General features: G+C 40.8%; 3 protein-coding genes across 4 annotated transcripts; 1 reads left to right on the top strand and 2 right to left on the bottom strand.

The window, feature by feature from the left end:
- Positions 1 to 109: 109 nt before the first annotated feature.
- LOC124639957 (calcineurin B homologous protein 1) lies at positions 110 to 10,598 on the bottom strand. Its single transcript, XM_047177486.1, has 5 exons — positions 10,094 to 10,598; positions 9,642 to 9,905; positions 8,998 to 9,091; positions 6,490 to 7,039; positions 110 to 1,173 (listed from the first exon to the last, which is right to left on the bottom strand). The coding sequence occupies exons 1-4, from the start codon at positions 10,158 to 10,160 to the stop codon at positions 6,895 to 6,897; spliced, it is 570 nt and encodes a 189-aa protein (XP_047033442.1). The 5' UTR covers positions 10,161 to 10,598; the 3' UTR covers positions 110 to 1,173; positions 6,490 to 6,894.
- Positions 10,599 to 11,004: 406 nt separating this feature from the next.
- On the top strand, positions 11,005 to 11,756 carry LOC124640302 (coiled-coil domain-containing protein lobo-like). The gene is made up of 2 exons (XM_047178016.1): positions 11,005 to 11,460; positions 11,619 to 11,756. The coding sequence occupies exons 1-2, from the start codon at positions 11,005 to 11,007 to the stop codon at positions 11,754 to 11,756; spliced, it is 594 nt and encodes a 197-aa protein (XP_047033972.1).
- Positions 11,757 to 13,018: 1,262 nt separating this feature from the next.
- On the bottom strand, positions 13,019 to 17,831 carry LOC124640357 (protein distal antenna-like). 2 transcript variants are annotated; one of them, XM_047178090.1, is made up of 2 exons: positions 17,561 to 17,831; positions 13,019 to 15,729 (listed from the first exon to the last, which is right to left on the bottom strand). In XM_047178090.1, exon 2 carries the CDS (start codon positions 15,711 to 15,713, stop codon positions 14,175 to 14,177), a length of 1,539 nt encoding a protein of 512 aa, XP_047034046.1. In that variant the 5' UTR covers positions 15,714 to 15,729; positions 17,561 to 17,831; the 3' UTR covers positions 13,019 to 14,174. The 2 variants fall into 2 exon arrangements, with proteins under 2 accessions (XP_047034046.1, XP_047034047.1); XM_047178091.1 differs by lacking the exon at positions 17,561 to 17,831 and adding an exon at positions 17,381 to 17,466.
- Between the last annotated feature and the right edge of the window lie 2,548 nt (positions 17,832 to 20,379).

The following is a 20,379-nucleotide window of genomic DNA, read 5'->3' as shown; positions in this document are numbered from 1 at the left end:
ACTGGAAGCCGACCCCAACATGATTGGGAAAAAGGCTCGGTGGATGTTGATGTAGGTTTGTTAAATGGAATTCGAAGGTTCTTACTTTCTAAGGTAAAATAATACAACATTTTGTACAAAAAAATATTTATTCCTAATTCTAGACACCAACTTGAATACGAAATACGAATTTGAAATTAACCTACATACGAACACGTAAATAATTAATTCTTTTTATACATACAATTCTGTAAATCTTATGGACATAATTTATTGAAATAATTAACAATTACATTTAAATAAAAATACGTAGTATACAATTAACATCACGCTAACTCCTTTTGAGTGTCGACAGTTACTTTAGATTATTTCAATTTTCTCAACATTTCTTTGTACAGGCACTAGAGAAATTATATAAGTATGTAGATAATTATCGAAACACTAAAATAAGTACCTTATAATTGCTCAATTGAAGAAACCGCTAGATGCTTTTGAGGTTTCGCTAATGGTACCAACACATTTTTTCCTGACTGTACTTAAGTATTGTGGTTCCTCTATCGGAGGTAAATGCTGCTATGTGCTGTCAACAATTCTATTTGTCGATATAAATGCGAAACACTATAGTGCAAACAGTTCTATCTACTTTCACTAGATACAACGTTAAACACTATAATAAAAATTACTTTTGTAACCTCCCTTACTCTTGATAAAACTATTTTCCAAACAATACCAATTTATGTAAGTATTTAAAATATTCTTTAGTATGTGCCCAATCTATACTAGCTAAGTTTTTAAACATTTTATTTGTTCATTTTGCTTTTCTCGACTTTACGTAGTCGCTATCTCCGCTAAGAAACTTCTAGTTTCCTCTAGCTAGATAAATAAGGGAGTTTACTCAAAATGGAGATGTCCATGCAAATATGCAAACATAGATATTTCACCATCAAAATCCTACAATATTTTCCAATAGTTTATTATCTTTACAATCATCCCTGTCTTATCACAAGTCATTGCCCATCACAGGATATAAAGAAAAAGAATATGAACAGAATATTAAGAAAGAGGTTCAACACCAATAATTCTGGAATTTCTGAACATTTTTAATTAAATAATTGGCATTTGGTAGCATCTCAGCCATGTTGTCAACGAAATGACGACAGGCTGTGAGAAACATAGAATCTTTGACAATAAATAGCAGCGTTTTACCTGAAATAAAACGCATATTAAATACTTACCTTATTTGAAGCTTACTAGTTTGAGATAGGCACCTACGTGTTTTCCGCTTTTATCTCTGTCCTTTTCTACCCCATATCTTGCATCTCTCTCGCACACCGACCAGTTTCACTCCCCACCAGGCAGGAGGCGACGAGTGTTCTCGGCGGCCACAGTTCGTCATTGAGTCGAAAACACCAGGCAGAAATTAAAATGTAAGCTTCAAATAAGGTAAGTATTTAATATGCGTTTTATTTCAGGTAAAACGCTGCTATTAAATTCTTGACCGTTATTTGAAGCTTACTAGTTTGAGACGTGTTTGTTATCGCCTGGTGGAAGTGGACGCCAATGTGAGCAAAAGCACAATGAAATTGTGTATGTAAATAGGTACTTAGGTACACGAGTAATCACATGTAAGTATGTGTATTGCGTCCTGGAATACTAATGTAATCAAAGTTAACTGGTACTGGTACTCAGCTACATCCTGTTAGACTGGAAGCCGACCCCAACATAGTTGGGAAAGGGGCTCGAAGGATGAGTAATAAAAATTAAAAGAGAGATGCAAGAACAAAAGCAAAAATTGATTTCATTTTCTAATAGTAATGAACAAAAACATTGCGATACTTCTTAATAACAATAGTAACAAAAATATAGACATTAATCAGCTGGATTAATTAAATAATCGAGATAACTTGCTACTTCTATTTAGTGGGTATCTTTCCCTTCTGTAAAAATGGGCAAATGTATTGCCTGATCGCCAATTACCCTTTGCTAATATATCGTCCAAAGGTATATTGTCAACACAGATTTTGACGCTACCGCCGAGTGGAAGCTTCCTGGGGTTGTAGTTATTCCTGCCTCTTTTAACAATGTCTTAATCCACCCGCATCATCGTTCGGGTGCCTGCCTTTGGTTGGCCTCTAACGGATATAAATAAATTTAAGGAATTAGCCGATGTCCGTCTATCTTCTAACAAGGCTTTAGTCTTTCTGACCCAATACACTGGACTTAGATTTATATTTTCCTGATTATCCATCAAACAACAACCCGACTGCCTATGACTAGAACTGTCGGTCTTAGAGCCAAAGACTGGCCATAAGATTAAATTATCTTTGTTGTTTTTGAAATGTTCTGGGTCTATTGCAAGCAAGGAAAGATCATGGACTCGCCTTTCCGAAACAAGCTAGCAAAAGAAAGAGCAGCAGTGTGCCTGGAAGTTGCAAATGGATTATTCTCGTCTACGTTTACTGCACTTAAGTAGGTTACCAATTGGTCAATATTCCAGATGGACGGCTTCCCGGGGAACAGGTTTGCTCAGCGCTATTGATTTTAAAATGTGTCCGACTAGAACGTGTGAACCTAGCTCTAGAGTGGTTTCTGCATTGCATAGTGTAGCTATAACTGACTTGTGTAATAAAATAGTATTGTATGCTAGTTTATTTACTATGTGTAAGTCCGCTAAAAATTGGGTAAGTATAGGTCCAAATAGGGATTCAAGGATTCATAGGATCCAATTTCATACTTTTCGCCCCAATTTAACCATCGACTCCAAGCTGATTGATAAGTGTTGCGTGTGGATTGAAGAAGACTTCAGTCGGAGAGACTCCTTGTCCCTCCCCCCCCCCATTTCCTTGACCTTGGCAGGGGGTATCCCCGTTGCTGTGTCTATCGGTTTCGGCTCGAGGTTCATCAGTGTGTAGGGTACTGCTAATGATCGGGACTTCAAATCTGCTCGCCAAAATACCTGGTGCCACCGAAGGAACTACTATGAGATTAACTCCCGTTCCTGAATTGAGATGACTGAGGACCTACGGTATAAGGTAAGGTGGCGGTAATACCCATGCTAGCGGGTAAGTCAAAACTTGAGAAAAATGCATCGTGGAACCCCGCTTTCGGGTCCTTCAGATCTAGGGGCACGTAGTACACAACTATGTGTCCCTGGGCTCGCTTCGAGGCAAATAGGTCCACTGCTGATACAAGATGCCACTCCGGTGGAGGTTTGTGTCGGGAGAGATGGTCTGCCTGACTGTTGAATAGGGCTGGTATATGATTCACGACGTGATAGATTTGATACAGCTCAAGATAACTGAATACTCTGTACGTCAAGTTCGGTAGGCTCCTTGATCGGGTGCCACCTTGATTTCTTAGATATGACACCACAGTCCCATTTCTGCATTGAAAAATGGCTGTTGATCTCTTTAGCAACTTGCCGTGATTTTCCAGTTAATACTGCAAGCATCTCTTTCAGATCGCAGTGAAAGCCTTTTTCTCTCTCGTTCCATGAACCCATTACAGGAGTTCCGTTCAGTTGTGCCCCCATCCTACATCGGAGGCGTCCGTGGTTATAAGGTGACAGGGAAGTGGCGAATGAATATCCAAGGTTTGGTGGCAGCTGACCAGCCACCACTTTAGATCTGCTAAGGTATCTGCTGGTAGGTTCAACATTGCTATACTCCATTCACCGAGCCGTGAGCCCACAATGTAACCAAAGAATGACACTTTTTCAAAATGGTGGGTATAACCCGACCGATGACAAAAACGTCACATTTTTATGTAAAATGTTCTTAGTATCTGTGGTCTTCAATTAAGTAGGGTTCTATGTATGACAGTCAAGACTTCTAGGTTCATTTTACATGTAAACGATTTACTACATATTTCATTAAAATTAAGAAAATAATTTACGGCATTTATTATACATATTTGATTTCAATTAAGTTTGAAAAGATTGCATAAGTTCCACAGACATCGTTCTAAAATATCATTTCTAATGTTGTCAGTATATTACTTTCGTAGTTATTTTTATAAAATATGATCATTACTTCAATCGTGACTTATAAGAACCCTTTTTATGGTTTGTTCACCGTTTGGCTCACGGTTCCATGAATAGGGTAGGTATAGATTGCTGTTCAACACTGCATTGAGGAAAGTGAGGAGAGCCCGGTAATGCAGTCTGCCGTATGGAACAACGAAAACTTGCGAAGTTTAAAAGTCCTATCAACCTATGCAGGTCTTCTAAGTTTGTCGTGCTGTTTGTCACGTAGTGCGTTTTGTCATTATCTTGTTGATAATGCTTGCGATTTATTCACTTGCCATCCAAAACATGGTGCAAATGATCCCAAAGTAGGCAAATATATCTTGGTGAGCCACCAGAAAATCGAGATACACAATTATAAGTAACCCTTGAGTTTTCAAAGTTTGAGCCACCCAAATTGGTCACTGTGGCGAAGGTCTTGGGTGCCGTGCTTAAGCCAAATGGTAGGCACGTAATCTGAAGCAGTCTTCTTCTGTATACTAGTCGAAGAACATATCTGTGACCTTCGGCTACCGGAAGGTAGAAGTAAGCCTGGGTGAGATCCACTTGCACAGCCATTCGTCTTTCTGAAGAAACTCTAGCACCCGAAAAACATTTATTAAACTGAAGGGTTCCGTAATTATGAACTTGTTGAGAACCTTGAGATTGAGTATTGGACGGTTCTTTCCGTCGCCTTTTGGGCACAAGAAACATATTGGAAAGAAAGCTGGCAGAATTTGCAGCTATCAATAGAACTTTTTGTTTTATCATTTGGGATATGACGACATCCATCTCTTTGGACTCTCTGGTCAAATCTGGCATTATCTATCAAAGGTGGCTTTTGGCCAATGGTATGCGATACCCAGTTATTATTTTTAACAAGAAAGGCGGAGCTCCCATTTCTTTCCATTGGTCTTGATATAATGTTAGGCAACCCGCCTGGAAAGTCATAACTTACGTGCCTTGTTGGACGCATCAAAGTCCGCCTGCGGTCCTGGACGCTTTCTGTTTCCTCTGTTGGACATGGTTCCTATTGTAATTTACTCGTGATATCCCAAGGGAGCTTTTAGAGTTTTGCGTCACACGCCATTCAGCGTGAGTGTGATTACCATTTCCCTTCGAGGGAAGGTTATAATGGCGACTCTTCGAAAGTCGATCCAAAAAGCCACCCTGCGAGGGTAGATTGCAATGATGGTACGACCCGCAACATGCATGATTGGTACCCTGCGAGGGTCCGTGATAATGAGCCGACCCCTGCGGGGGATGGCTAGTATACTTACTGGTCCCTGCTTTGTAATGATGCTGCTACTCGCAACATGCAAGATTGGTACCCTGCGCGGGTCCGTGATAATGAACCGACCCCTGCGGGGGGTGGCTAGTATACTTACTGGTCCCTGCTTTGTAATGATGCTGCGACTCGCAAAATGCAAGATTGGTACCCTGCGCGGGTCCGTGATAATGAACCGACCCCTGCGGGGGGTGGCTAGTATACTTACTGGTCCCTGCTTTGTAATGATGCTGCGACTCGCAAAATGCAAGATTGGTACTCTGCGCGGGTCCGTGATAATGAACCGACCCCTGCGGGGGGTGGCTAGTATACTTACTGGCAGTCCTAGGCGGAGCGTACCAAGTCTTTCAAGGCCGAAAACCATCACACGCCGTGATAATGAGCCGACCCCTACGGGGGGGGGCTAACAGACTTACTGGCAGTCCGAGGGGAGCGTACCAAGTCTTTCAAGGCCGAAAACCATCACACGCCGTGATAATGAGCCGACCCCCATGGGGGGTGGCTAACAGACTTACTGGCAGTCCGAGGGGAGCGTACCAAGTCTTTCAAGGCCGAAAAGCTTTCTTGACACCACCAGCCCTCTTCAAGTGCGGTAGTGACCAGTCCGAACTAAGGAGATGCTGGTTGGACCGCACCTCACACCATTCTTTTTTGTCAAAAAGTTGAACGCCTTGCAGGATTGAACTAGGGCCACAGGTGCCTTAGGAACTTCGGGCTTGCTTTCTTTTCCATAGTCACGTGCACGGGCTGTGGTAGCTTTATTATTTACCGCATCCGTATTTGCTTTATAAGTCACTCATTCTGAAAACAAATTACTGAAAAAAAAAAGTACACGGAAGAAACTCGTGACAAAAAAGGGGTAGATGTACAAAATATTAACACTTGATTTCGCAAAATCGAATATCGAACGGTAAAACCGTTAACAAATTGTATAAAATATTATAAACTCACCTGTGTTCTGCGAGAGCACTGAGTTTATTTTTCAACGAAATACTACAGCGGTTGGTTAGACCAACCTTCTCGGGCGGAAAACAAGACGCCAATGACGAACTGTGGCCGCCGAGAACACTCGTCGCCTCCTGCCTGGTGGGGAGTGAAACTGGTCGGTGTGCGAGAGAGATGCAAGATATGGGGTAGAAAAGGACAGAGATAAAAGCGGAAAACACGTAGGTGCCTATCTCAAACTAGTAAGCTTCAAATAACGGTCAAGAATTTAATAAGATAATATCGTTTGTGATGTTACAAACTATATAATGCATATCAAACGAAAATCAATAATAATAAATAAAACGACCCACCTGTTTGCTGCATTATTGAAACATTTTAAAAAACTAAACTAGAACAGCAAAACGCTTAATCTAAATCACTCATATACATATATCTAAGCATTGTTAATAGCTTCACTAGTTGTCGCCCGTGGTGTCACTCGCTATAATAACTTTAGATGCAGGATTTAGTACCAGGATGTTTTCTATTTTCATATTAAATTCATCTAAATCTGTTATACTGAATACCGAACAAACAAACTCTCGCATTAAGCTTTCTTATTAAACAGCCCATACAGGATAATAGCGAGCAGAAACATCAGAATGTACTTAATATACTCGGTTCAGGAGTGCGGGGGTCAGTTGAGGAACCGGATGGACATCTTCTGCTCCACATCTGTCCTCTCCAGAGCGTGGCAGAACTCCTCGAAGCATATCATCTGGTCGTTGTTGGTGTCAGCTTCCAAGATTGTACGTTCAGCGATGCTCGTTAGTTGCTCTTCACTGGAATTTGTAAAATACATTTTTTAATATTCGTTCGTCTATACAGTCTGAAATCATCAACCAGCATTGAGCAAGCGTGATGATTAACGCTCAATCCTTCTTCGAGTAAGAGGAAGCCCGTGCCCAGCAGTGGGACGATAAAAGGTTGTAACTGTAATATTCGTTACGTGGAAAATGAGCATGCAGAGATAATATACCTACGTTATAAAAAGACTACGTACTTAGATCATTTATCGAATTTCTTAAACTAAATAATGAAGTTGTTAGAGGGTATCCTATCCCTACAAATTATTAGTTCAAACAAATTTTAGCTTGGCTTTTACTTCAGGCTTCTTTTATCCTGGTGTGGGAAGTAGTTGCCTTAGGGAATGGGTGAAATCGCTGCCGAAAGCTGTCACGAAAACTACCTACAGGTTAGAGGCAGCATACCATATGTACTAGACTAATATACGAGTTGGTTTGATTTGATACCCAAGGCGCGAAAATAGTTAAGGCATCGTTCAGACCAAACGTATTGTCGGCCGCTGACTGTGAGCGCGCGTTACGCAGTTTATTGCTTTTCCATATATATTGAAATTGTTGTTCACACCGAACCGACTATACGCTATTACGTCGTCTGTTGTCGCTGACTCTCAGTGGCCGATTATTTTACTACGCGACTATGCACGGCGGACGCGGATTGGCTACGCGGACGCAGTTGCCGAATAGCGCCGCTCCGCCGCTCGAGAAACAAACTTCAATGAGGACAGACGTGACACGTGACACCTCGCGATGTTCGACACCGAAAAGTTTATTGCAGAAGTACATTCTAGAGAATGTATTTGGAATGCGAATTCAGAAGAATCTAGTGATAGAAACTTACGAAGATGCGCTTGGGAAGACATAGCATCTGTTATGTATGAAGATTGGGGGGTTCAAATACTGAGCTCTTTTATGTGTAGAATAGTCAGCCGCTCAGCGTACGCATCTGGTGTGAACCTACACGAGCTTATTCTTTTGTTCACACATGTAGCGCATCGTACGCTATAGCTTATTGTCGGTTTGGTGAGTACGCTTACTGCAGATTGAGTCGACGTTCACACTGGGGCAGACAGTGAGTATACTCACAGTAAGCGGCGGACAATACGTTTGGTGTGAACAATCCCTAACTAAGAACTGTTTAGTGACAAATCCGAGCTAATCTTCATAGGTCATTATAGCTTATCAGGTCACGACCTAGTGGTCGAGGCCACACGTGATTGTGAATGATCATTAAAATGTGTGTTTAACATGATGTCTCATGTTATGTTTATTCGCGTGTGTAAGTCACGGTGCTAAATGTTGAAATTAGCTATGGCTAGTATGTAACTTGGCAGTCCTGAATCCTTGCTCGCTCATGATGTGGATGTCAATGATCGCAAGAAGTATGCAGAGCTGACTGCTGGTATCGAACTTAGAAGCTTATTATGATGAATTGACATTTTTGAAAAGCTGTTCATGGTTTTACATAAAATACTTTAAAAATAATGGCACTGACTGATTTCTGCATAATCAATTATATACTTTTATCAACTGTTTCAAAAGTATTATTACGGACTGAGTTTCACACTTGTTATCTTAATCTAAACACTTTATAATCTGATTATGTGAGGTTATAAAACCCGGCTTTTGCAGTACATAAATAACACCTAAGATAAGTGTTTCCAATGCTAAATGGATATTTCATGGAGTACATAAACAACAAGAACTGTTTTAGTGCTGCTAGAATAAACTGTAACGCCTTCGATAAATGGTTCCAAATGCTTCCACAGTTTTAACCTATCCACATATGAAACATGATCTTAGTTGACTCAGGAGTTGCTGAGTAGAGTAAACATAAAGCCGTCTTGTTAATAAGGAAGAGAACCTCAATTTGAATGTTTCTTTGTATGTTAGTAACTTCTAATCACTATATTGATGTTTAACAATTGATAATTTACCTTATGTTAGCTCCGACCATCATGTGCAGTATGGCTAGCAGCTCATCTCTTGAGATCTTGCCGTCATTGTCCAAGTCATACATTGAAAATGCAACTGAAACAGTTAAAAATAAATAAGTTGGCAGATTTCTACATACTTAATTATGATTACCAAATCCAGGATTTGCTGATTTTTATGATAAATAATGATATGTTGCATAAATAAAGGTAATGCATAAAATAATAGATATGAATAAATATATATGAGATGATTTGAGATTCTATTACAATCATGACTCAACAGTTATTAACCTTTTGTATGTCAATGAGAAACAATTGATTTCTATATTCTTAGTATTACTGGCTTTTGTATGTCACTTTAGAAACACTGATGGACAAAAGGTTAATAATGTGGTGTGTATTAATTTAAAAGCCCAGACTCCACCAAAGTGGCGTCATTGAACATCCAATAGAATTTCTCTGCTCAGTGATGCAACTGGTAGTTTCTAAATTCTATTGTTTTTTTTTAAACTTCTCCACGCTGCTCCACTTTGGTAGAGTCTAGTCCTAAACTAGAGGGACCTATGCTCAATACCTATCAAGACATGCTCCAAAGGAGTACATAGAACTAAAACAAGACTATAGCATTGAAATGGTAAACTTACATCTCAGCTTCTCATCCCGGCTATTAAGTTTGTTCTCCCTATTCTTCCTGATAGGCCTGAAGTGGGCAAGAACCCTCATGAATTGCAGGAAGTTGACCCTATCATCATGACTCTCAGCAAAGAAGGAGTGGACTATACGCTCGCTCAGTGGGTTGATGGCTAGCTCCGGGATCCTCAAGAAGTCTTCCCTGGAGAGAGTGCCGCAGTCATTCTTGTCTAGTGAGGTGAAACGGGAGTACAGCCTCTCGATTTGGTTGGGTGTAACTGGGGATTGTGAGAAAAATTATAAAGATCATAAAACAGCTGATGTAATAACGTACAGTACCTACCTAGCATTGGTTCAGAACGACAGTTGATATTTACACGGCCCTTAAGCAATTAACAGTAAGCTTAATAAAAATTTTAAAAATGTGTACAGGATACACATTGTTTTTGTTAAACAAGTAACTTACATCCAGTTTCCTCTTGAATCTGAGCGATTTCTTCTTCGCGTAACAAAAGAGATGATTTGTTACCCATATTGGATACACTTACGACACTACCACGAAAGGACCTTTTACCTCTGATAAGATTCAAAGAACTTAGATTGCACAATTCAAAGTCTAGTAAGCACAAAACAGCTGTTACGAGATTATGGAAATAAAAATTCCGATAGGAAAAACTAAAACTGTTTTAACATAATTGGAATTATTAAGGACAAAACACGATTACACGCACTGCGAACAAAGTTCAATATAAACAAACTCAAGATTGAACAAGGAAAATATAGAATTTCGTAATTTATGGCTAGTGAATCAACAATATGGTTCTTTGACGGTTATAAAAATATTTATTATATTATATGAAATGCAGATATTATGAGTTCTTGTAAATTCTGCACAATGATATTTTCGTTAATTATTTTTTTACATTATAGAAGAGAGAAAAAGAAATTGAATGAAATAATCAATTTTTGATATGACTTTGACATTTTGATTCTGGGTTGACGTTCCTAGGACTCGTTTAGAAACACTTTTGCAGTTTTTTCATGTTGCGTCTGAGAATTAGATATTCTTTCAGTTTTTTTAGCATAAAAACATATCCATAAACTTTATATCATATGCAATAATATTTTTGTTACATGATTTCGCTGAAAACGTACATATATGCACGTTTAGTTCGTACCTAGCAACTGTAAACTGAGTTTTCAGTTTACAAGTTACTAAAGAGGGTTGCATGGAAACTGAAATCCTGAAAATTGTTATGTCAAAATTATGATAAACATCAAAGATACACAATAAACCAGTTTCAGCAATTTAATGCGAATTTTAACTTTGGTAGAATATTTCCTTAGAAAATAAAAATACTTAAATAATTATATAAAATGAGTGCTGCTGCCCCAAAAGCTTCACCTGAACCACGTCCATCAGAACCGAAACCAACAGATCAAGATGCGCCTAGTCTAGTGGTTGCACCACTGGAACCAGTAGAAGAAGTTAACGAAAATATTCCCAGCGAAATATTTGAGCGTCCGTATGAGGAAGACCACTTTATCGAAAATCCTGCAAAAATATTCGGGTTGAAGGAAATCTTAGAACCGTTAACTATACCTTCGTTAAATAATGTTATATATGAGCTTGGAATCGTTAATATGTGCTGGCCAGAGATCAGTGAGCCGGTATTCGAGACTCGCACATGTTTTCCTCCAAGCTACTACACAAATAGTACGAAAGAACGATTACTGTTGGCCTACGCAGAGAACTTCCGGCGACAGTTTAATTTTCATTTTAAAATGCGAAAACCTCTCTTGTTGCAAGTGCCTAATGAATGTGGTTTGCAGGTAGGTTTTATTATTTGGGAATTAGTTACGCGTGATCCATATTCTAGAAGTTAAGCTACCTACAGAATTCGTTTTTTGCCAGAGTTACGTTTGGCAAGCCGTATTTTTATCATTATTTTTTTTCTATTGCCAATTTGCCATTCATTCTTTTATTTTAGAAAATGGTGTGCACTTCAATACGGCCAACTAAGCTGTGCTTTGCTGACACGAACTCTTGGCAAGGGGTCGCATCTTTAGTATCAGATTACTTCGACTACGAGCCGTTAACTAAACCCACATTACACGTGAGTAAATAGATTGTAAGTTCCAACTTTAAGCTATCCACTAAATTAAGTCTCAATACCTACGAATAATCAAAATTTTCCAGTTTGAGTTTTATTACTGCAGTTTTAGTTCCGCTATCAGCCATAAGAGGGCGTTATTTGTACCGATTTACCGCTAGTCGTTGGTTGCCAAAGTTTTTCTCGACGACCAAAATGGCCAGAGTGAGTTTAACAAAAAGCTTAATGTTCTACCGTAAATTGTATAGGTGTCGCTGGAAGGTGTAAATCATATGAAATATTATATCCGGAGCGAGTTTGCTGCAGACGCAATTTTTTTATTGAATATTGACTATTGGTTTTTATTTAGTCAGTTTCAAAGATGCAAATCATATTATGACAGTATTCCTCTATCAATATATAATGCATATTAAATTTCAAAGCGAATCCTAAGTGTTTTTTTATATTTTATACTATAGGTGTATTCGTACGGTAGCAGGTTGCTAACTTCCTCATATGTTTTTTTTTGTATTCACACTCCTGCAACTTGCAAGCGATGACAAGCAGTTTTTTACGTCCCGAAATTGAAATACAAAATTCTTTCGCATTTTTTACTCGCGCCGTTGTTTAGTTAATCGTACTGTGTTACAATCAGCTTGTTTAATTCAGAGTAATTTAGTTTTTCCAATTAAGTTTTTTGTGGCCTTTGCCCCTACGTTTTTGCCTTCATAATATCAATCAAAAATGGCGACTGTTTACATTCCAACAGGTTGGTCTCTGCTATTTCTTTTTAACAATTGTTCAGTTAATGTTAGGCCGTCTTGATATAATGGAACTTTTTTAAGATAATAAATTAAGACCAGTTAGTAATTAATGTTCGTAAAAAATAAAAATGGGGTGTCTTAATAAAATGCAGCATCATGAGGAAAATGATGATGATGATGATGTCCTCCTAGCCGATTATCGGCTACGGCGGCTGTTCTCATGTAAGGAGATTAGCCAACTACGCAGGACATATTATAGTGCACGAGCATTTGCGCAGACACAGGTGCACTCACTATTCCTTAACTCTCATAGCCCGATGGGACGGTAATCCGACACGACCGGAGAGAGATCAGGCGCAGGACCGACATTTACGTGCTCTCCGATGCACGGGTGTATCAATCACCAGCTTCCAGGCTCCGGGCTGCTTTGTGAAGCAACGTTGGTCTAGCTGTCGCAAGTGCGGCTGCTGAGCACGAGGTCTCGGGTTCGATTCCCGAGTCGGGCCAAAATGAGGAAAATAAAACAGTATCGACTTAAGGTTCAATCAAGTTTAATCATTCAACATTTTCGAGATCACAAGTAGTGATAAGAGAATTTATAATCCAATTTTTTAATTTTGTACAAAATATCAATCTCTCGAATAATTTTCCAGTGGAGCTAATATTAACGTGAAATGCAAATCAATAATTCTATCTTCTGTGTGAAGGAGATACAATTTTTGAACTTTTTCTTCTAATAGAGCAGTCACGACCGGGTGTCGCCGCAACCTCACACCATTGGACAACCTCTTAAATAACATTAAGATAATACACTCTATTAATTAGGAATGTACTTACAATAATAATAATCTCTCAATAATTTATAATTTTGATCACAGTGTCCTTAACTGTTAACGTTAACGTATAATACAATTCCGAGTCGACACGTCGACGTTGTCTACAATATACATAATATATAAAATACTGAGCAATAGAAAACAATTACACAACGAGTGCCTAGCTAACGCAATAGAGTCATCTATATCTTAACAATATTACCTTGTTCTTACGATTGGCACAACAATACATTCGCATCCTTTCAATATTTTTGGTATTAGCCGAGAGGCGCGCCGGGCGCCGCGGCTGAGCCACGCCGCACGCACGCCACACGTGCGCCACACACACGCCACTCACACTACACGCGCTACCACTCAGTGAACGGTTGAAAGGACGCCGTGCGTGACTTAGTATTAGTTTGACTTGAGGTAGAACATAGGGATTCGACTATAAACTATAGTAAGGGTACAACTAGGAATGTAATTGTCAAATGGCAACATACAGCGGTACTATCTAAACTATTTATTTAACAAGTTTTGTGTGCATCGGTAAGAGAAAACGTAGATAATATAACATTCAATTTACAACAGGTGTAACTATCTACCCATCAAGTTTCACATAGACTCGGAAACAGAATGTCCGACACCAAACAAGCCGATGGAAACCCTTGACTTGCGCATGCGCTGGGCTCCGTCAGCTCGTCTGGTCCGGCTCAATCTTACAAACTAAAGAATAATGCATAGCTTTTCTTTTAGAACAAAGAAATTACGCAAATTTGGCTACACATATCACAAGTGAACGCTTACTGGCGACAACGTAACTATGTACATAATTGAAATATTCCCTGTAGCGAGCGGCAGTCCTGGCGGGGCGTCTACTTGCGGCGGGCGGCGTGGTCGGCGGGGTGCGCGGGGTGCGCGGGGGCGGGCGCGCGGCGCGCTCGCAGGTTGTGCAGCAGCGCGCGCAGCTGGTGCACGTGCATGCGCGTCACGCTGGGGTCTCCGCTCGCCTCCAGCCACGCCAGGAACTTGTCGCCGTGCTCCAGGGCCTCGGCCGCGCCGGACTCCCACTCGCCGCTGGCTGGCGACGCTGACCGCGTCTCACTACTTGCGGTCTGGTTGCTGTTGTTGAATAGCAAGTTATCGAGCACTGTACGAGCTTTGGTCTGGCTTCGGCTTGACTCATGGACTCGCTCCGGTGTCGGTTCTTTGTTTTCTGTCCCGATCTCTGGACTGGCAGCGGGCTCAGCTACTCTCGGCTCTACGCTGGGAGTGCGGCGAGGCTCGGGATCATTCTGTGCCTGCGTATGCCCTGGACTAGTCATTGCCCCACGCTCCTCCTCAGCCTTGCCTTTCGTTAGGTGTGAGTACAGGATATTTTCTGCTGACTTATCCTTTGGCACCTGGGAGGCAGGTTTGTGTTTATCTTCAGGCAAGGGCATCGCGCCTCCGAACTGTTTGTAATATTGCCAGAGCCAAGAGTTTCTGTTATAATCGAGATGTGAATTAATCGGTGCAGCAGCTGCAACCGGTTTAGGCGGCAAGGTTGGTTCACTTGGTTTCCCGAGCTGGAGGGGATGCGCCGTCGTAGTCTGCGCAGTAAGGTCCAGCATTGCCTGTTGTGTCTTGAGCCAATACCAGAGCGTGTCGTCTACTGGCTGGTTGGCAGCAGAGTGCGACGTGTGGTGGCTGGATTTTGACAAGCTAGTGCGGTATGGATCTGAATGGTGATGTGTCTTGCTGCGATGATGATGCTTGCCATCATTCAAGTTGAGCACTCCGTTATGAGCAGGCTTGGGAGATCGTACAGAGCGGAGCGCGCGACTTGCTGGTTGAGCTGACAGCGCCGACAATCCAGGATTCAGTTGAGCAAGCAAGGTCAAATTGGTGGCGATCTCATTGAAGCTGAGACCAAGATGCGAGTGCGTCAGTCCAGGCAGATGAGGCAGGCCTGACAGTGGGCTGATAGCGCTCATAGATACGCTGGCGCCAGGGTCCGGTCGGCGCTCACGAGGGATGTGGGACGTAGGGGATGATACGGTGCGTTTGGTGGTGAGCTCAACAGGAGCATCGATGGAGGGCGTGGGCTGCGGCACGATGGGGGCGGAGCTGACGGGAGCAGATAGGTCGAGGCCGGTAGCCACGGGAGAGGGCGGCGCGGCAGGTGACTCAGTGCGCGCGCGCTTGTCGGGCGGCTCACCATCGTTGCTCTTATCCGTATCGGGTGAAGAGAGGCGGGAAGTCATGTACCGCAGCTTATCCTCGTTCTTGCACCAGCCACGCAGCGTGGACTCGGGCACGCCGATGTCCCGCGCGACCGAGGCCTTGGACTCGCCGTCGTTGACGCGTTGGATGGCCTCGATCTTGTCGCTGGGCGTCAGTGCGCGCATTGGACGCTTGCCCTTGGTCGCCATTGTGGCGTCGCGCTTGCTGTAACAAACACAAACATATTATAAATTAATTTTGTTTGACTTTTAATATCATCTAACGGTCGGTTATTCCAAGTGTCGTCGATTCCTAGAGTTGGCTGTACCTACCTATAGGCCGGTTGAGTCTTTAGAATGCAACACGTGACTCTTGAATATTATTCAACTCGTGTTTATCAAAATTAGGTGAATTAATATTCATCTTGGGCCGTTGCATTTCTAAGTAATAACTAAAAAACGCATTTCATCAGAACTACTACACGTTACTACCACTATGCATTTCTTGCAACCGCATTATTAATGCATGTCTTAATACCTACTCTTATTTTCCTCAATGATGGTTAAAGTTTTGTCATATAACGTCAGTATGATACATCATCGTTACGGAATGAAAAATAAATACCAAGCATTATCATATATGAATTACCAAATTAAGGCAAAAATGAAATTATCCTTGGCGTGTCATGTACGGTATTTTGTTTGTGGTACGGTCTGTCAACAATTATCTATATTATATCGGATATGCCAATAACAAGTTAATGATCTCATTTGGTTTAAACACCAATAATAAAGTCATTATTTACACTATATAAATAAGTATTGACTGCCGATACAATTGAACTGTCGCCCGAATGTTATACAATAAACTTCAATGTTACCACATAACGTTATTAAATTGTAATAAAATTACGAAAAAATACATTTACCAAGCCGCTAACACGTTAACAACTGTTGCCATAAACAAAAACGTTTACGCGGGAAGCTATAAAGTTACGAAAAGATAAACAAAAAGAAGACATAAAATTATGACCTACGACAACAGTAGGCGGCAAAAGTTGTCGGGTCGTTGACACGGTGACCTTGCGAGCGGTTAGCGCGCCTCCGCCCGCCGCCGAGAGATGGCGCTAGGCGCACGAACGTGAGAAATGCGTACTGTTTATTTGTATCGAAATGGAGTTGATTGCAATGTTTATGTCATTTGAATGTTGAGTTGTACGCTAAATTACGTAGGGAAGATCTAAAAGTTAGAACATTAATGTCACACTCTTTAAACAATTTATTTTTTTGAGTTATTTATTGGGAAGTCATTTTATTATGCGTGTTAAGTTACTTACACTTCTGAATTTCATAACTTTGCGTGCGGAAAGTTTTCACTTTTCAAAAATCTTATTTTCATTTAAAAGTAAGTAACATTTCAGTAGTGAATTATTAAATGAATATTAGAAAATTCCTAACAAATAAAATTTGAGTTTAGTCAACATTTTAACGTCTGTTTCTTTTATCAGTATAATTTTAAGCTAATTGGTGTGTAATAAATTTTTGCCAAAAGTGAACATGACTGGACATGAAATAAAATGCATCATGGCCTTTTAACCATTTTTATTTTGCAGTAGGGTTTTTACTGACTTGCATAAAAACAGAATATGCAAGTGAATTTCAGTCTTTATTCTTAAGTAAAAATTTAAACAATAATGTTTTTTATGGTGTTAAAATTGCCTTAATTTATTTTGAATACAACTCATTTTCTGAAACTTCTGAAGTTCCAGCTTGAGATGTTAACAGAGATTTTAGTAACTAAATTATGGCACTTTTTCACAAATTCTTATGGGTAGGTAATAGGCAACTTGCAATTATGATGATTATTTCATATCTACCTTTCATCTAGATTATCGCTTTGGTTTAGAGGTTTCACTAATGAAGTTTCAGCTTCATAAAACTGACTGATCACTTTTCACACACAAAGAACAAAACGTCTAACATTCACTTGGCAAGTAACAAGTTGGAACCTACATGGTAACAGTGATAAGGCTTGAAATACAAAGTTAGCAACTTACTTGCGAGCCGGCCCCGGCACGTGTGCTGTGTTTACAATTTTTGACAAGCCAGCCGTTATTGCAATATTATAAACGGCCCGTGAATGGAGGACTCCGACCAATAAAAATATAGTCCGGGTGCGCAGTGCGCGGCACGTGTACACACGAGTTCCACTGATCAGTTGGTCACTTGTCACTGAGAGAGTGCGGCGAGCGAGGCGCGCGAGGCAGAGACGTGCGTCGCGGCGCGCGCGACCCGACTGTGTGCCCGCCGGTGATAAGGCCGGGCCCGCGGCTCGCGTCCGCGGCCGGCCGCTCCTCTCCTTTGTGTCCGTCCGTCACCCCCCGCCCCACCGCGATCTTGCCGCCTCCTCGCCTATTCCTCCGACATTCGAGCCGTGCTCGCCGGCCCACCTATCCCCCGCAATATATTAGCTCGATTAATTATTAATTTTAACGCATCAACTTTCCGAGCGAAAAAATCGCCGCCTCCGAATCGTAACTTTTTCAGACGACAACTTGCGGTCGTAGGACGAAAGTTTTCTCACAATCGTGGTGTTCCACAACTTTTCTAAGTGGCTAACTTTGTCTCGTAATAACGTCTCGCGCCCGTCTACCAAGTAATAGTTGGCAACTAATTACTCTAGTTCCCGCGGCTGGAGTCGCTTTCGATGTTTTTCAGTGGGTCGGCACAAACAAATGAAACAAAAACAATGTAGTTAGAGATGATAAGCGATGGGCTCGCCTCATTGATATGCTACGAAGTTTCGTAGCGCTCGCTACGCTTCATTATTATGATTATGTTTTACGTAGCAGTTCATTTTTATTACGCGTATTATTTGTTGTTTCCGTAGCTCGTAACTTGACAGTGACTAATGTATGATGATGTTTGTCGAAGGCTCTGCTTGGTGTTATCTTAAGTATTATGCTTTTGAAACTTAAGTGTATAATGAGTTCGGGTAAAGACGGTTCAAGGGTGATGTACGTGTAGTAATAAATTGTAGTCTTAAACTGATGTATTTTGGGTGGATTTTTTATGATAATGGGTTTTATCATTCAGTTATTTACTTGATTTCTTAAGTAATAAATATTTTGTTGTAGGGTATGTATTTTTTAACACTTTACAGGTACACAATAACATTCCTACTGGTTGGCATCCAATATGCGTTAGTATAGTAAATCGCGGGTGAAAGTGTTCACATTACGTTATTGAGAGGCGCTAAATGGCAAAGTTTACGCTAACACTTATGTCACACACTACTGATACGGCATTCCATGTCACATTGCATTTTGAAATACATTATATTCTCCTGTTCTTCCAAAGATAGGACGGATCCGATGAAGTTATTTTCACATTACTTCTGAGTTCTTACTAATCTATTGAGGTTGCAAGACTTCGAATATAAGTATAGGTTGTAAGAAAACGTTTTTCATGTTTACACTTTCATGCTAAGCGGATGGAAAAGCTTATATTAATTGTATTTACCTATAGCAGGCTGTGAAATTATAAATGTACAGTAAAATTCCTTAGTTTCGAGATTCACTGAAACTTATTTCTTTTATTAACTTTTTAAGTAATAACATGACAGATACGTTTACCTACTTTTGCTCCTAAAAATAGTATCAGAGTATATTTAATATTTCTCGTTATCAAAGTAAAGTTACAAACAACCTGTTGTTTGAAGTGTCAACATTAGTTTGAAGTGTAATCCGTGCGCAGGATTACGTGTCCGTTGATCCACTTCGCTAGTATTAACAACTATGCTGTTTCAGCTATTTTCTATGAGTTTCAGGAAATGGTTGATGAAATACAAGTGTATTTTGTTCATGGCTTATATTTAGAGAGGATTTGTATTAGAGTTAGAGTTTTGTGTTAAAAACTGAATATATTTTTGGACAAATTCGTTTTCAGTGTGGGTTGGATGGTCATTTCGAATGTACCTAAGTTTGAATTAGTTCTTTGCTAGGAGTTAATCAACTTATCTGCCTAGCTTTTTCCTAACTTTGTTGTAATGTTGGGGTAAGTGAGCTGAGTACCAGTATTTTGGACGGAGCGACTACCTATCTGACCTTAAGTCTCACTTCTCAGCCCAGTTTTTCATGGCTGAGAGGTTCCAATGCATATAATTACTGCTATATTATGGCCATATTAGAAAGGGAAACATCACAAACTCTTACAGTTGGACTATAGTAATTCACTTGTAACCATGTAGTAATACCTAAATGATCATAATAGAGATTGTACAGAGTGCATTCGGTGCCCAGTCAGGGAACTTAGTAGGTGCCTACAGTCTTAGAACATAGAGTTTTCTGCATTAAGGTTTTTCATTAACTATTTTGCTTTTGTGTGTTCTCACAAGAGAACGATCTTTTGCTTACCCCCGAATTGCAAACGCAAAGGAGCTTTCTTCGTAGCAAGAATTTGCGCAGCCACATATACCATTAGGTACACTATCTATTCCCTCACTCTCATAACCCGGAAATGCGACAAGACCGGAACGTGATCAGGCGCAGGACCGACATCGACGTGTTATACGAAGCATGACTATGTCAATCACCGAATTCCGATATCGGGCCGGCCCGGGAATCGAATCCCCATACACAGCAGTCGCTACTGGACCAAAGAGGTAGCAGTTTCCTCTTTAAAGGTACTAGATAGATAAAGATAGGTGCTCAAGTCTACCAAGCCAAACTACAGCCGCGAGACATTGGACGTGTCGTATTCCTAAGCATGTACGTTGGCGGGTGTAGGTATGTTTTTGCGCCGAGGCCACACAAAGGCTCTCGGCTTTCGGCTCTCGGCCTCGGCCTCGGCTCCGGCCGCGCCGCGCCGTGCCGCG

The sequence above is a fragment of the Helicoverpa zea genome, chromosome 20 (assembly GCF_022581195.2).
Source record: "Helicoverpa zea isolate HzStark_Cry1AcR chromosome 20, ilHelZeax1.1, whole genome shotgun sequence".
NCBI classification, from domain to species: Eukaryota; Metazoa; Arthropoda; class Insecta; order Lepidoptera; family Noctuidae; genus Helicoverpa; species Helicoverpa zea.
This window is presented reverse-complemented; position numbering and strand designations above follow the sequence as displayed.